At 45.9% G+C, this 17,798-nt stretch overlaps 1 protein-coding gene across 1 annotated transcript in view; it reads left to right on the forward strand.

The window, feature by feature from the left end:
- Nucleotides 1-17,798, forward strand: part of Myo1e (myosin IE) — a 196,746-nt gene that overhangs the window by 167,776 nt on the left and 11,172 nt on the right. Inside the window, exons 23-26 of the mRNA XM_021171412.3 lie at nt 2,064-2,210; nt 3,748-3,905; nt 4,253-4,342; nt 9,796-9,997. Of these exons, the coding sequence (XP_021027071.1) occupies nt 2,064-2,210; nt 3,748-3,905; nt 4,253-4,342; nt 9,796-9,997 (597 nt within the window). The remainder of the gene's footprint in view (nt 1-2,063; nt 2,211-3,747; nt 3,906-4,252; nt 4,343-9,795; nt 9,998-17,798) is intronic.

A 17,798-nucleotide genomic window follows, 5' to 3' on the forward strand; every position in this document is an offset into this window, starting at 1 on the left:
TGGTTTGAAAAGACTTAAATAAAGACACACTGTATTTGGAAATGGCCTTTTGAGGAATAAAAAAATAAAACTTCCTTTAGGGCTTTAGTCTGTGTTGTAACAGACACTTTTGAAAAGATGACCTGTTGGTTAAAAGAGTGGAAAAAAAACTTTCAAGTGTTGTCAGCAATACAGTAAGCCACAGGGGAGGGGAACTCAGAGCCAATTCAGGCAGAAGACCTTTCAGATGGCAGACCACAGGCAGCTGTAGGCAGTTACTGCTTGTGTGTATAAAAAGACAGGGGTGAATCCAAAAACAAGTCTGTTTTTTTTTTAAAGAGTAAATAAACCTAAAAGCTTTGTTTCCAGTCCCAGGAGCCTGGGCTGAGAAAAGGAAGCGTGACTGACTTAAGGGAAGAGCTTTACATTTGATGGTTCATAGCTGAAGTGTCCAAATGCAGCTCGTGTTCAGTCTTTGTGCTGCTGACTGGCCTGAGGTTTGAGTCTACTTGCACACATACACACATGTGCACGTATATATGTACATATATGTGTATACACACACATGTATATGAATTAAATAGATAATGACACTCGAGTCTAAGCACATTAAGCCTCTCAAGGTGTTACTCCGTCCTCTTGAATAATGAATAGTCTTCCAGAAAGCACCACCAAGCAAGCAGGCTTGTCCAGACATGTCAGACCTAGAGAACACTAGGTCTAAACACTAAAGGCCCATTCAGGGAAAACTGGTCAAGAGAATAGAACCTCTTGCCTGGTGGAGACTTAACATTCAAGTTGGGTAGGTCAAACACTTGACCAAGAGACCACCCCTAGGAAGGCGGCTCCCCTTAAGCCGTGTTAAGGAGATAGCTGGAATAATTATTCCTTTAAGGATGCTGAACCTTTCCTTCCCAGAATTTCTGTCCCCTAGTACAGATCTTCCTAGACATTAAGAGGTCATCATGAGGTTCATTGTAATTATAATTCCGGAAAAAAAATAGATTAATCTAAAGTTTTAAAAGTAGAAATAAAATTTTAAATGTATTTTTATTTTTCCCTTTGTTTTAATTGTATATGCATGAGTGTTTGCCCGCATGTATGTTTGTGTACCACTGCACATGTTAGAAGGGGGCAGCAGATCCCCTAAGATTGACATTTCAGACAATTGTGAGCAACCATCTGGGTGCTAGGAATCCAACCAGGGTCATCTGGGAGAGAGGCCAGTGCTTGTAACCTCTAGACCATCTCTTTAGGCCTTGAAATATATTCTTTAGATATAGGCTATTTGCTCTTAATCTTGAAACCACATGGAAGTGTTTTACTTACCATAGTAGTTAGCCATCAAATTCCTTTTTTATAAGAAAATTTAATGTGTGTGTGTGTGTGTGTGTGTGTGTGTTTCACATGTACGCGTATCCTCAGGGACCAGAGGAGCTGTATTTACAAGCAGTTGTGAGCTACCCGACGTGAGTGCTGACAATTGAATCCAAGTCCCCTTACCCACTGAGCCATCTCTCCAACCCCTCAGCTTCTCTTTGAAAACAGATTTCATCAATTTCGTTATGTAGTTCTTAGTCTGCGTTGGGTGATACTGTTACTTATTTTTCATGATTACGTTGTATTCACGGGGAGGAGAGCAGTGTGCAGGTTCCACAGCATGCCTCTGGACATCAGAGGACAGCTTGCAGGGACTAGTCCACTCCTTCCACGGTCTGTATCCCCAGAATCAAACTCAGGTCATGCTTGTCAGCCAGAGCCTTTACCTGCTGAGCCATCTCCTGGTCCTGCTTTACATATTACGAGAGGGAGAGAAGAGAGAGGGAGAGGACAGGAACGAGGGAAGGCAGGGAGGAGAAAGAGCTTAGTGCTATGGTGCAGGATGGTTTCTAACAAGTAAAAGTGATACCGAAGGGCCTCATATATAGCTCAGCGGTGTTCAGAACAGGTTCGGTGTGTACAGTGCACAGCGGCACAGTGATGTGTGTTTAGCATACATGCTCTTCTTCCTGCCTCCAAATGAGAGTGACAGAGCAGGTGGGTGAGCAGAAGTGTGCCTCATGCTGTGTCCAACCTCTTTTCAGTACCATGCAGGATGACATCTTCATTCTCCACGAGCAAGAGTATGACAGTTTGCTGGAGTCCGTCTTTAAAACGGAGTTCCTGAGCCTCTTAGCAAAGCGATACGAGGAAAAAACCCAGAAGCAACTACCTCTGAAATTCAGCAATACGTGAGTTGGAATATGGAGGTGGGGAGACCTTTCAGGGTGGGCTGTGTGGTCTGACTGGTTCCATGGAGTTAGCAAGCCCTACCCTGGATACCTCAGTGTATCCAGGAACAGTGGGGCCCGCTAAAGACAGCCTGGGTGGTCATGGGCTAGGGACACGCTGGAGTCACATTTGTGTTTCTATGAAATATTCACATCATTAAAGGACATTTTTTTAATCATTTACATAAAGATCACTCAAGTAAGACAAGGGAAAGCAGGCATAGCAGAGTAAGGGTAGAGTCAGGCCAGAAGCAGGAAAAAGTGACTGGAATAGGGGTTCTGACTCCCCAGATAGTTGGTGGATATGGGTGACAATGTCTCATGTCTTGGCTCACCCTCACGTGTCTTGGTGAGATGTTCTAATGGGCAAGACTCTACGCCCATTGTTGAGCTTTGATTCTCACATTTACTGAGTGAAAGTTACTCAGCTTTTCTTAAATTTCCCCATCTAGAGTAGAAATAGGGTTTGTCTCTTCTTACTCATAAAAGTTAGGTAATCATAAGACTGTAATGCCAGGATGAAGGAACCTGACAATAGACAGCGATTTAGAATCGTTATTATTTAACTTTAAAGAACAGAATGTATGGCACATCACATAGGTGTACAGACGGCATTTCTTTTGGCTCAGCCCTCAGGAGACAGTCCTCCATAGCAGGAAAATCAAAGCAGAAACTTGAAGCAGGTGGTCACAGCTTTTCACACTCATAGTCAAGAACAGAGAGAAATGAATGCACACGTGCTTACTTGTTCTTGGTACTCTCTATACATATACAGTCCAGAATTGCCTGAGTAGGGAATGGTACTGCCCACCGTGGACTGAGTCTTCCCACATCAATTACCATTAGTAAACAAAACAAGTTCCCCCACTTGCCCACAGGACAACCTGAGCTAGACAGCATCTTATTGAGACTCTCCCTCAGGTGATGCGAGATTGTATCAAGTTGATCATTAAAACTAACCATCATACTCTCCATCCCATTTGGGATGTTTATCTGTTTGTCTGTTTTCCCCTATCCGGGTGAGTGGTGGTAACAGAATAACAGAATATAACTAAACAGTAGCCAAAGTGTATAGTATGGCATCTCATCTTCCAACCGTCTTGTGTCTGACATCTCCGTCCTCCATATAGAAAGAAAAACAAAAAACAAAAACAATGATACAATATCAGAGAAGTTGTTGCTTCCTCCTGTCCCCTCAGGCAGGCACCGCTGACCATCTTGAGAGTGAACCTGTGGTATGACTGAGGAAGCCTGATCACCAACAGGGTCCCCACAGGTGTTGAGCTCCAGATGTCTGTGCTTCTGGCATGGCCGTCACCTAGCAGCTGGACCGTGCTGACGTGTACCCCCCTCCCCCCCTCCCACTATTTGAAGGCTACGTGGTTTTGGGTTGACCCCATCCCATGGTTGTCACCTTGCCAGCAGCAGTTAGTTTGTGAGCACCGTTTCCTCACGAGCTCCTTCTGGTTCATAATTTCAATCGATGTGCTTGTCGCAGCCTTGAACTGAAGTTGAAAAAGGAGAATTGGGGTCCCTGGAGTGCAGGGGGCTCCCGGCAAGTGCAGTTCCACCAAGGCTTCGGTGACCTGGCCATTCTCAAGCCCAGCAACAAAGTGCTGCAGGTCAGCATCGGACCCGGGCTGCCCAAGAACTCCCGTAAGTGTTCCCGGCTCTGTCTCCCTGGTACCCTGTACTTGTTGTCTCTTCTGTGCAGATCTGAGGACAAGGAGTCTATGTTTCCATTGTTGGCCGTAGTGGGGTTCTCAAGAGATAGGGCAGTGCAAACTACAGCAGTATTAAGGAGAACGGGCAGGCTGGAGTTACTAAATGGATGTATTATTCTTGTGCATGGTATACCCGGCAATCATGTCTGAGCTGTGTTTAAAATCATTTGTTTGGGCTGGTATAAAGACAAGAACCTGAATTGGGGGCTCATGAGATGGCTCAGTGAGTAAAGGTGCTTGCCACCAAGCGTGAGTTCAATCCCTGGTTGCTTATTTCAGGTCCTACCAGAAGAAACACCGTCACAAGCAGAGGGTATCCAGGTGGAACTAAGAACAATTACCCGATGAGAGCTGCCCCTGCTCCCCCAGGTAAGCCAAGCATGCACCGTGCAGAGGGACAACTGAGTCTCCACCCATAACTAACAAAAGATGTTTGGGGAACTGGAGAGATGTTTCAGCGTGTTTTGTGTTCAATCTCCAGCACCCACATAAAAGCTGGGCACTGTAGCATGCACTTGTAATCTCAGTGCTGGGGAGGTGGAGCCAAGAAAATGCCTGTTGTTTGCTGCTGTATCTAATCAGTTAGCCTTAGGCACTAGTGAGAGACTCTGTCTCGAAAACCAAGGTGGATCACTCCTGAGGTACAACTCATGAGGTTGACCTCTGACCTCCATACACAAATATACATGTGTACACACACACATGCACATATACACTAACGAAATAAAGAAACAATGTTTGGGAAGGAAACCCATCAGTAATAAATACACAGTAACCATCCATGTGATCCTGAAATACAAGAAACTAAGTCAATGAGCCCACATTGCAGCAGAGAAAACAATGTGGGCTTCTTTTTTTTCTTTTTAAGATTTATCTATTTATTTTATGTATATGAGTACACTGTAGCTGTACAGATGGTTGTGAGCCTTCATGTGGTTGTTGGGAATTGAATTTTAGGACCTTTGCTCACTCTGGTCAACCCTGCTCTCTCAGTCCCTGCTCGCTGTGGCCCAAAGATTTATTTATTATTATAAATAAGTACACTGTAGCTGTCTTCAGAAAGGGCATCAAATCTCATTACAGGAGGTTATGAGCCACCATGTGGTTGCTGGGATTTGAACTCAGGACCTTTGGAAGATTAGTCATACCCACCGAGCCATCTCGCCAGCCCCCAGTGTGGACTTCATTACCCAGCTCTGACACTTCCTAAGCAGAGAGAGACAAATGAGTCCCTGTCTACCATGGCAGACTGCTGCTGGTTTTACTCTGTCGGATGCTGCCCTGACGGGGTCCAAGAGGTTTCTGGGTATCAGCCCCCCTCTGCCAGGCTTCATCCACACATCAAAGCAGTGGTTCATAACTAGTTAATGACCTGTGAATTGCTAGAAAAGTGTTCTGTCCTTGGTGAAATAAAATCCAGGCGACATCCCTAAAGTAAAGTAATATCTGAGAGAATTACAAAAGTTCATATCATAAATTGTCCCCAGCTGGGCGGTGGTGGTGCACACCTGCATTCCCAGCAAGGGGGGTGTGGGGAGGCAGAGAGAGGCCGAGCTCTGTGAGTTCCAGGCCAGTCTGTACTACAGAGAGAGTTCAAAGGCACCCAGGGCTACACACAGAAACCTTGTCTTGGAAAAAGAAAAAAAAAAGGAAGGAAGGAAGGAAGGAAGGAAGGAAGGAAGGAAGGAAGGAAGGAAGAAAGAAAGAAAGAAAGAAAGAAAGAAAGAAAGAAAGAAAGAAAGAAAGAAAGAAAGAAAGAAAGAAAGAAAGAGAGAGAAAAAGGGGAAAAGGGGGAAAAGGGAAAGGGAAAAAGAAAAGAAAAGAGAAAGAGAAAAAGAGACTGTTCCCAGGGTTGAATATTAGTCATTGTAGGATAGATCTGAACCCGTCATTTGGGAGCCATATTTGAGTCAAGTCCTAGCAGACAAAAGGACCTCTGACCTCCTCCTATTTGCCTCAGTGCCCAAGGTAAGTAATACTTTAAGCTCCTGCTCCAGGATCTCACACTTGTACTCTAAGCGTGGATACTGCCCAACAATGGGATCTGAGATCTTCTCTCCTTTGGAGTCTCTGTCCCGCCTTAACCACAGTTTGTTTCCTCCTTTGCTTCTTTAATCCTCAGGGAGTCATCCAAGCTCAAAGGGACCCCAGAGAAGCAGGGTTTGCACTTAGTGCTGTTGTACAGTGCTGGCCTCTTGCCAGGGCCATCTGGAAGCTCCTTGACCTCAACTCTGGCCAGAGGGTCCTCTAGCCAAGTCAGCCCACGGTGCACCTGACCTTCAACATAGCCCCCAACCTCTAAATGATACTTTCCTCCTCAGTGAGATGAGGAATTAGCCACAACTTTACATTTCTTAGGTGTGTTTATTTATTGGGAGCAGGTGTTGGGGGAGGGGTGTGTGTGTGTGTGTGTGTGTGTGCTTGCGGGTGATATGTGTGCAGATGAACATGAAGAAGGGGGTGCATGTGCATGTTGTGCACATCCATGTAGAGGCCGGAGGATAACCTCAAGTGTTGATTCTTGAAGACCGTACACCTTAGTTGCTTTGTTTTGTTTTTGAGACAGGATCTCTCTAAATACCCTTGGCTGTCCTGGAACTCTTTATGTAGACCAGGCTAGCCTCAGACTCACAGAGATCCACCTGCCTCTGCCTCCCAAGTCCTGGCATTAGAGCTGTCCACCACTGAGCCCACCTACACCGTGGTTGTGTGGTTGTGTGTGTGTGTGTGTGTGTGTGTGTATGTGTGTGTATGTGTGTGTGTGTGTGTGTGTGTGTGTGTGGTTGTGTATGTGTGTGTGTGTGTATGTGTGTGTGTGTATGTGTGTGTGTATGTGTGTGTGTGTATGTGTGTGTTTGTGTGTGTGTGTGTGTATGTGTGTGTGTGTATGTGTGTGTGTGTGTGTGTATATGTGTGTGTGTGTGTATGTGTGTGTGTGTGTGTGGTTGTGTGTGTGTGTGTGTATGTGTGTGTGTGTGTATGTGTGTGTATGTGTGTGTATGTGTGTGTGTGTGTATGTGTGTGTATGTGTGTGTATGTGTGTGTGTGTGTGTGTGTGTGTGTGTGTGTGTGTGTGATTGGAATTGGGTATAGTTGTCCAAGGCTTTAATTTCAACACTCATGAAGTAGAGACAGGTTAGTTTGCAGTCAGCCTGGTCTACATAGTGAGTTTCAGAATAGCCAGAGCTACATAGTAAGACCCTTTCTCTCTAGAACCCAGATGAGCCGCCACGTGAAAGAAAACACAACACAAACTTAGTTCAGAAACAACAGTAACTCAATCACTGGGCAAACAACTAAAGTCCTAATCTTGTAAGCTTTATTAAATCTAAATCCTCCGGTGATGAATCCTGACAGATCTGCCATTGAAACCAGGAGACGCTCGTAATTACATCTTGTCCCCACGCTATCCCCGTCCAAAAGGTGCAGCATGTTTTTTGATAGTCTCTTCCTAGGACCCGAGGTCTGCCAGTTAGGCTAGACTTAGTGCCCTCCAGCCCCAGGGACTTCCTGTCTCCATCTCCCAGGACTACAAACAACATGAACCACCCACCACCACTGGCTTTTACTGTGGGCAGTGGGAACTGAACTCACATCCTCAGGCTTGCAAGGCAACTGAACTGTCCCTTCAGCCTTGATTCCTTAGGCTCTTAAAGTTTCCCAGCTCAGGCTGGTGAGATGGCTCAGTGGGTAAGAGCACCCGACTGCCCTTCCAAAGGTCCAGAGTTCAAATCCCAGCAACCACATGGTGGCTCACAACCATCCGTAACGAGATCTGGCGCCCTCTTCTGGAGTGTCTGAGGACAGCTACAGTGTACTTACATATAATAAATAAATAAATCTTTAAAAAAAAAAAAAGTTTCCCAGCTCATCACAAACCATACTTTTATGAAATGTAATAAAAAATGAATTCATAGAACGATGAAATTTGAAAAGCACATAAAATATAAGCCAAAAAAAATTTTGTTATTAATTTCAACAGGCATAAAAATACATCTGCTGAGTGCTTATTCTTCGTCTCTGAACTCAGTGTGGACAAATGAGTCTCTGGTGACATGTGGACACTCCCCTACTTTTCTGTGCCCTAGGAAACACCCCACTGTAACAAACTTCTTTTCTTTCCTAAGCGCTCTTGGCAGCAAGTGGGGCCTCAGTGTCCTCCCCACTCCCAGATGCTGTGGGGAGCCCTTCAAATTCTTATTCACTGGGTCAGATGAGGAGAGAGTCTTATTTGTCTCAAACGTCTAGTTTTTGTCTGGCCTGGAGCCTGGGGGAGGAAATGGCAACCGCACGGGGTGGATAAGAAGCCGCACTCCTTCCTAAATGCTCTGCCTTAGAACACGGTCATTCAGAACAGGAACTTGCTCCGTTGTTGCCAGTGAAGGGAACGCTCACTTGTACCTTTAGAAGGGGGTCAAGATAACAGAGAAATGTATGCATATCAGAGCTAGAAGAGAGCAGGTAAATGCTCGACTGAACGAGACACTGGTTCTTCAATGAGACACTGACCTGAAAGATTACGGCGTTGCTATCAGAGCCAGAGCCAGAACTGAGCCCCTATGAGCTATGGGCTCATAGCCACTCAATGCTACTTGAGAATTCTGCAGTTTTCCAGTGTGCACAACTGACGTGGGCCTCAAGGAAGATCTCTCTCTTCCGCACTGTCTGACATGTCAGGAAATGAGCCAGGGCTGTGTCATGCGTGACAGGGGGCAATGGTGCCCCTATTTTCATGAGCCCACCCCACCATCCATCCGTGACTCACTGGCTAATGCAACTTTGGAGATCTTATCTAGAAGTCTCTAGTGCCCAGACCTTTCTTAATGCAGTTGAGCTGGCTGGCTGGCTGCATTCCCTCACCTATGCAGAGGCTCCCCCAGGGACTCTAGTCAGCTTGAAAACAAGGCTATAGCAGAACTTTCCCTTCACCCCAGTTTCCTCTGCCTTGCTAAAAACTGTTAGACTACATTCCTGAAGCTAGCCACCAAGGCCTATTCCTTTATTTGGCTATTTCCTCCTCCAAGGAGGAGACTGACTATCAAGGTCCAGCCTTCAAAGATTGAAGTCCAGCAATCAGAAGCCCACTTTGGCTCACGTAATTAACGTACCCAATTAGAATTAAACACCTCATCATAATGGGCTTCTTCTTGTACCTTTATAAACTGCCATTTTCCTATGTGTCACGTCTGTCTCCTCTCTATCCAGAGGCAGGCCTTTGTCCCATTCCCCTATCTTCTTTCCCTTGTTCCCTTCCTCGTCTTCCTCTTCCAACTCCTGTCTTTGTCTCTTATTCCCTGACCTCTGTCCCTCTGGGGTAAATACATCTCCTTTGTGCTAGAACTTGGTTTGGGGGATCCTAAGCTGAGTTCCCTACACTGACTCCTAGGAAATGGACGGCCAACTGTTTGACTCCCTGCCCGCTGTCCTCCTGAGTCACCACCTCACAGACCTGAAAATTGCTTTTCCACTCACTGCAAGCCCAGCTTGCTCTGATTGTGGGCTTTGAAATCCAGAGATCTAGAAATCCTATTGTCACGTTCCACAGGCTTGTCTGACATACTCCCTAGGCAGGTGACGATGCTGCTATCACGTTGTCGTCCCCAAGTATAATCTGATTCAACAGTTATACCTCAGTAGTGTTGGGAGGAAAACAGTGTATTCACTTTCTTACAATATATTACTGGGAGTAATACTTTCAGATGAGGAAACTGGTGACCAAAGGAGCCAACTCATTTGCCTTCTGCTAGTTAATAGAATAAGCATAGAGGAGCTTTTGGCAAAGCTACAGAAACTGACCTTTTTTTCTTCTCTTTCCTCTCTAGGATGCCATCAAAATGGAGTCTTACGAAACCAGTTTGTGCCTCCTCCCCATGCCCTTGGAAACCAGAGGTCCAATCAGAAAAGCCTGTACACCTCCATGGCCCGCCCACCCTTGCCAAGGCAACAGTCCACCGGCTCGGACCGATTGTCTCAAACGCCAGAGAGCCTGGATTTCCTCAAGGTCCCCGACCAGGGTGTTGCTGGGTAAGATTTCCCATGTTGTGCGACAAAGCCAGTGAACGAGTCATGCAGTGGGTTCAGGGGCTCTAAGAGAGTCCGTGCTGAATTCTCAAGTTCAGTTTTCTACCCAAGTTCTGCATTCTGGGACCCATGGCCGAGGGACCAAGTTAAAAGTAGCATGGAGTAGTTCCTCCCCTCGGCTCACCAGCCTCCTGCTCTCAGGCAGCCACAGGAACCTGCTGCTCCATAATAGAGGGATAATGCTTGTTTGCTTTCTTTCCTTTTCTTCTTCTTCTCTTTTCTTTTCTTTTCTTATTTGGTTTTTCAAGACAGGGTTTCTCCATGTAGCCCTGTAGACCAGGCTGGCCTCGAACTCAGAAATCCTCCTGCCTCTGCCTCCCGAGTGCTGGGATTAAAGGCGTGCGCCACCACGCCCGGCGAGGTTGTTTGCTTTCTTATTTGTGTCCGTGCCTGCAGCTGCGTAAATGTAACAAGCCATAGTTTTAGCCAGGTTTAGAATAGGGTGCCAGGGTCCCGGAAGAAATGGCTCAGCGGTTAAGAACACATGATGTCTTCGCAGGCCCTGGGTTCTCTTTCCAGCACCCACATGGGTAAGCTTATGGATTGTTGTACAACAAAACCTTTCCTGAGGAGATGGAACACACATCTACTGACCCCAATCAAAGTACAAATACCACCAAAGTCTAACTTAGTGAACCAATGAATTCTACTTCAGGGTTCCTTAACAGGAATGTGGGGGAAAGATAACCGGAGCAGAAATGACTCAAAGACAGCTGCATCCCCCAGGCCCACCCAACCCAGGGGACAGCCCACAAAAGCTGGGAAACCTGGAGCACCCTGTGCAGCCTGCAGGTGGCTCAACAGGTTGTGTCCTTTCCAGGTGACGCCAATCTAAACCCCTTCGGGGCAGCTGCTCTGGTCTCAGAGCCGCCTTCTCAGTTTTTCCTCCTCAGAGAGCCTTTGCCACTCAGCTTCACACGCACACATGCACACACTCACGCACACTTGAACACAAATAAAGACATTTCCAAAAGCATTATAAAAGCATTATATCTTCATGTCCTAGGAGATGTGAGTGTTTAAGCTTATCAGTCTTGAAAGCTTCACAAGAGCCTTTGCCTTTCTAGTAAAGACAGAGCCGGGCTTTTCAGCCTGAAAAAGGAAGGAACCTGGAACTATGGGTAGCTATTCAGAGGACTCCCAGTTAGAAAGGGGAAGTAGACCTGGCCTTTGTGGTCACAGGAATAGGAATTTGAGGTCAGGTGCAAGACCAGTGAGGGAACTCGGCTAGCAGAGCTAGGTAAAAGAAATATATCCTAGCCACACAAAAGTGAATGGCCTTAAATGCTACTGAGTACCGTAGTATTCAGGCTCAGGGTGTCTGCTCGTGCTAAGCAGGATTATCAGATGCACAAGCCAAGCCTGAGGGAGAGCTGTAACTTAATCTCTATTACCTTATGTTTTCGTTTGCTTTCTGTTGCGGAGATAAAGTACTCTGAGCGCAGCAGCTTGGGGAGGAAAGGGTTGTGTTTGGCTTAGATTCCAGGTCACAATTCATCACCGAGGCTTAAAATCAAGACAGGAGCCCAGAGGCAGGGACCATGGAGGAGTTATGCTTATTTGTTGGCTCTCTGGCTCACTCAGCTCGTTTTCTCATACAATACAGGCCTAGGCTCTGCCTAGGGATGGTGCCACCCAAAGTGGGCTGGGCTCTTCCACGTCAACTATGAATCAAGACTCTTTCTCACAGAGATGACCACAGGCTAATTTGATCAAGGCAACTCTTGAGCTGAGGTTCCCTCTTCTCATATGACTTTGGGTTGGATCAGATTGACTGGATGAGAAACCTGTCGGGACACTTGAAGCTTACCTTGACTGAGCTTCGATTTCTTTCTATAGGCTGATGCGATACCGTCGTGCTCACAGGCATGTCGTGAGAAGGTGTAATATACTTTATATGCTTAGCATGGTACTTGTATGTAGAAGACAACTCAGCAGTGGCTGGACCAGGATGATGGTGGTGATGATGATAATGTAGTGATGGTGATGATGGTGGTGGTGGTGATAATGGTGATGGCACTGGAAATGACCACGAGATTATGCTTAACCTAGTGGCATTATAATATTTATTTATTTGTTTGCTTGCTTTGTGTACATTTGTGTGTATTGAGAAGGGTGGCATATCACACAGTGGTGCACATGCAGCAGCCAGGGGACAACTTTCTGGAATCATCCCCCCACCCCCCTCCACAGCATGGGTTCCAGGAATCAGATTTGGTAGCCGTCACCATTACCCACTGGGCCATCTCACAGGCCCCGCCTAGTGACTGTAAGGCATCTCCCAACGTTTGGATTCCCGAGTTATGGAGCCAATAGCTCTGTGTGCTGAATCCAGCCGAGGACCTGCTTCGGGCCACTTTCTTCCCTCCTCCCATTCCTAATGCCTAGTTCCAGTTTTCCTTTTCTCTGTTGTCTCATAAACACTGGAGAAATTTTCAAGGAAAACCAGGAGAAGAATGTGCAAAATAGACCTATGCTGGGAGAAAGAACAGGGATCCTCCATGGCTCCCCTGGGCTTCTCCTGGGCACCTCCATGGCTCCCCTGGGCTCCTCCTGGGCACCTCCATGGCTCTTCTGGGCTCCTCCATGGCTCTCCTGGGCACCTCCATGGCTCCCCTGGGCACCTCCATGGCTCCCCTGGGCTCCTCCTGGGCACCTTCATGCCCTGTTGTCTTGTTTCTTTTGCCTCGACCACTTTTCCCTAAAGACCACACAGACTTCGTGTTCTCTCCCAGAGTTCCTTTCCCCTATCAAGTCTTACCTTGTCCTCTCTTTGGGCTGCAGACAGGAGGCACTTTAATCTGTATTACACAGGTGGCTGTCGGTAGACGACTGATGCTTCCTTCTCTGATGTACATAGCTGTGTTCCGCTAGTTGCCATGGCTCAGTTGAGTTGACTGGCTTAGCTTCTTGCTATGGTTCTCAAATCCTGCTGTTCACCAGAATTGCCTGGAGGACTTGCCATCTTCCCCACCCCATCCCCCTTAAAATCTGAATATGGCAATGTGTGTGTGTGTGTGTACATACATGTCACACATGTGGATTTTAGGTGTCACTTTCTTTCTTACCATCTTACTATTTGAGACATGGTCCCTCATTGAGCCTAGAGCTCACCAATTGGCTGAACACCCTGGCTAGTCAACCTTAGCCGTCCTCCTCTCCCCACTGCCCCAGCTCCCCAGCACTGGGATTGCAGGCACTCGATGCAACATCTAGCTTTTGGTGTGGGTACTGGTTATTTGAACTTAAGTCCTCATGTAGCAAGCCAAGTACCAACAGAGAACTGTCTTCCCAGTTACATCTCTACCAGATTCCCAGACAGTATTGATGACAGTCATCCAAGAAAGGACCACGTAGTGACCTTCAGAAGTGTAAAGGACAACTTATAGCTGATGATAAGATTCAAGGAAAGCTGGGTGGGGAGGCATGGTCAAGGTAATGGGCTCTCCACTGGAGGCCCCAGATGCTATTCAGATGCACGAGCATCCCTGAAATAGTCACAAGGTTATTCTTGGGCCCCGTTTTCTGTTCTCAAGTAGGCAGGGGGATTATAAGCAATCACCACTCCAAGTCTCCTCGCTCTGTCTGCTGGCTTTCTATTTGCTTTGGTTTTGGCAAGCCGTACCATCTTTTCAGCCTGCCTTGCAAGTTGAAGACTTGCATTTGGGCCAGGTGGGAGCATCTGTCAGCCAAAATAGGCAATGTAGAAAGGCTGGGTCTTGGGTCTTCACCAAGGCTGCTCCCTTCCAGCCCCAGTTAAGTCTTACCACACCCTTCCCTGCCTTCATTTCCTGAAGCCAAGAACATACGCTGCTGTCATGGAGAGGAGCTGGGAGGAAGAACTGTCCAATAGGCAATATGACTGCCCTGCCTGCTGTATGTATAGCTCTGACATTAGCACTCTAAGGCCAGAAGCTACAAGAATTCTAGCCAGTCTCCTCATTATACACTTAGGCCTGCTTTGCAGACAGTCCTTAAAAAAAAAAAAAAAAAAATAGGAACTTAGCTGAGCATGGTGTCTCTGCCTATAATCTCAACATTTAGGAGACTGAGGCAGAAGGATTACTTTAAGTTTGAGTTCCAGGCTAACTTCAGCTAAAGACTGGGACCATGTGTCTAAAGAAAGAAAGAGAAACACAAGGTGGTGGGGAAGGAGGACCTGAAAAGATGGCTAAATAGTTAAGAACATTGACTGCTCTCACAGAGAACCTGACTTCAGTTCCCAGCACCCATGTGGTGGCTCAGAACCTACTTCATTCTGGTTCTAAGGGGACTGGATGCCCTCTTTTGGCTTATTGGGGTGCTGCACCCAGGTGCACATACAAAAAAAACACATTTACATAAAATAAAAATGAATATTTTTCTAAGAAAGCAAACAAGGGGATAAGGGCATAGGAAGCTAGCATTTATTTTCTACAATACAGGTTTGAAAACTCATTTTTTAATGTGGCAGAAAACTTGGCTGTGGCAATTCAGGAGCCTTGTGGTTACATAAAATTTTTTTTAAAGATTTTTTATTTATTAGGCTGGAGAGATGGCTCAGTGGTTAAGAGCACTGACTACTCTTCCAGGGGTCCTGAGTTCAAATCCCAGAAACCACATGGTGGCTCACAGCCATCCATAATGAAATCTGATGCCCTCTTCTGGTGTGTCATAAAATAAATAAATAAATCTTTAAAAAAAGATTTATTTATTATTATTCATAAGTACACTGTAGCTGTCTTCAGACACACCAGAAGAGGGCATCAGATTTCATTATGAATGGTTGTGAGCCACTATGTGATTGCTGAGATTTGAACTCAGGACCTTTGGAAGAACAGTCAGTGCTCTTAATTGCTGCGCCATCTCTCTAGCCCGTGGTTACCAAAATTTAACAGTTTCTCTTTGCCAAAAGACAAACTGTGTTGAAGTTCAGAGAGAACCACAAATTTCTCATAAACATGAGGGTTCCTATTGAGTTGAAGGTGCCAAAGACTCACCTTGAATTTACCACACCTGAGAACCAGACCAACACAGCCTCATCTCTGCTCCTTCACATCCTGGCTTTACCTTGTCTTCCTCTCTCCTACCCCTTGGTGGTGTTCTTCCTTACAGACATGTTTCACACAGCTGTTCTTTCTGTTGGCCCTTGGACCATGGCTAATATCAAATAGTTTCATTAGCACCTCAGGTTTGCTCAGCAGTCGATCAACTTCGTTTCCATTTAGTTGGTTTTGGAGAGAGTAGGAAGTTCACTACATTCATTATCATTCCAACAAAGTCTATTTGTCTGTCTGCCTCCTCCTTTTCCTCTCTTCCTCCTTTTCTTTTTTCTTTTTTCCTTTTTCCATAATGTTGGGGGTGGAGCCCCAGACCTTACGTGTGCTAAGCAATTAATTGCTTTAACACTGAGCTACATCCTCAATGCCCCCAGCTCCCTCAGCCTTGTTTCGTGGCATTCCTGCACATGATTGCCACCCGTGTCCTCAGCACATCTTCCTTCTCCAAGTGACATCAAGCTTTACAGAGGGAGTCGTGGGTTTTCAGGCCCTTTGTGATGCACTTAGGGTAAAGCTTTACCCTGATTGTTTTTTCCAGTCATGGTAGTACACACTTTTAACCCCAGCACTCAAAAGGCAGAGGCAGGTAGTCTCTGTGAGATTCAGGCCAGTCTGGGCTACAGAGTGAGTTCCAGGGCTACCTAGTGAGACTCTCCCCAGATTCATAGCAACTCTTGATCCTCGCGAGATTTCCCTCTGGACACTGCAGTGTGATCTACTCATAGCCCTCTGTTGCTGTCTTTAGAAATTCTTTTTTTTTTAATTATTTATTTTATGTATATGAGTACACTGTCATTCTCTTTGGACACACAAGAAGAGGGCATTGGATCCCATCACAGATGGTTGTGAGCTACCATGTGGTTGCTGGGAATTGAACTCAGAACCTCTGGAAGAACAGCCAGTGCCCTCAACCGCTGAGCCATCTCTCCAGCCCGTCTGTTTCATGAGAGAGTAACTGTAGGAGCTTTCAAGATGCTCCAGAGATTAAGCTTAACTAGAAGCAGGGAAACAGAAAAACAGGAGCAGGTACTAGGTGGCAAGACTTGCAGCCATGCAGCAGAGGAGAGAGAGTTAGGAAGCTTGAAGTGCTGCCTGGGTGCCTCCAGTCAGGAAGGACTCTCCTAATGGAGTCATATTTTCAAAAGGCTTAAAATTTCTAGCAAATGTCCAATAGCAATATTCTCAACCCACAATCTACAGGAGCAGCTGGAACCTGGCCCAGGCCGACTCCAGGTCCTAGGAATTCCTGGCACTCGTTCCCATATTTCCAGTAATGGCTATAGTTTCAGCCTTTGGAGCAGAACATGATTTTAAAAGCCAATACAATGAGACTCCATTCTTTTCCTTCTTAGAAATTCAAGACCCAAATTTCACATCTGCAGAACAAAAGCAGTGATGTTCAAAAGCTTGCTCCCCAGCACTCCCTGGTACACCAGCCCTGGAAGGTTCACAGAACATGGTGTATCAGAGCTAGAACGACTGGGCATGAGTCCGGTTCAGCTGGTGGCTCCTTTCGCTTTTACTCACCAACTATCTCCTTCACCACGCTTATTGGACAGCTCATGACTGTCACTTAACGTGTGTGCTTTGGTGTCTTCGTATGTATAATGGGGAGAATAAGATGCCAATAACTGAGAGCTGGCAAGATGACTCAGCAGGGAAGGCTATTTGTTATCAACTATTAGGACCTATGTCTGATCTCTAAGGACCCTCATGGTAAGAAAGAACAGACCCTCCCTCCCCAAAGGCATCCCCTGACCTCCATATAAGAGCCCTGGTAAGCATTACACACACATCAGCAAGTTAATTAAACTTTTAAAATTAAAATTAATTAAACTTTTAAAAATGGATAGACCAGGGTTGGAGAGATGGCTCGGTGGTTAAGAGCACTGACTGCTCTTCCAGAGGTCTTGAGTTCAAATCCCAGCAACCACATGGTGGCTTACAACCATCCATAATGAGATCTGACACCCTCTTCTGGTGTATCTGAAGATAGCTACTGCGTATTTAGATACTATAATAAATAAGTTTTTAAAAAAAATTTTTTAAAATAATGGGTAAACCAGGAGTGGTGGCACATGCCTTTAGTTAGTCCCAGCAGTTGGGAGGCAGAGGCAGGCAGATCTCTGCGAGTTCAAAGCCAGCCTGGTCTACAAACTGGATCCAGGACAGCCACATAGAGAAACCCTATCTTGAAAAATAAAAACAAAACAAACAGAAAAAAATATATAATAAATGAAATGCCTACCTTTCTGGCTTTTTTTTATAGATGATAGACTAAATATACAACAAAGCACAATGCAGTTTGAGTTAGAGGAATTGTTTGGTTTTTGTTTTTTTTTTTTTTGTTTTGTTTTTGTTTTTTCGAGACAGGGTTTCTCTGTGCAGTGCTGGCTATCCTGGAACTCACTCTGTAGACCAGGCTAGACTCGAACTCAGAAATCTGCCTGTCTCTGCTTCTCGAGTGCTGGGATCAAAGGTGTGCGCCACCACTGCCCAGCGGAGGAGTTGTTTTTTGAGGTTCTAGAAATGAAGCCTAGAATCTCATACATTCTAAGCAAATCCTCTACCACATAACTGTATACTTAGCTGGAAAAAATTCTTTTGCGTTTGTTCCTAGGGAGCTAGTAGGGGAAACACTCCCCAGTACACGTGAGGACTAGCTGTACTGTTCATGGTGCAGAGCAGGAGCTGGGTACACTGGT

Source organism: Mus caroli, unplaced genomic scaffold, assembly GCF_978045245.1.
Source record: "Mus caroli unplaced genomic scaffold, Mus_caroli_1 scaffold_11, whole genome shotgun sequence".
Taxonomy (NCBI): domain Eukaryota; kingdom Metazoa; phylum Chordata; class Mammalia; order Rodentia; family Muridae; genus Mus; species Mus caroli.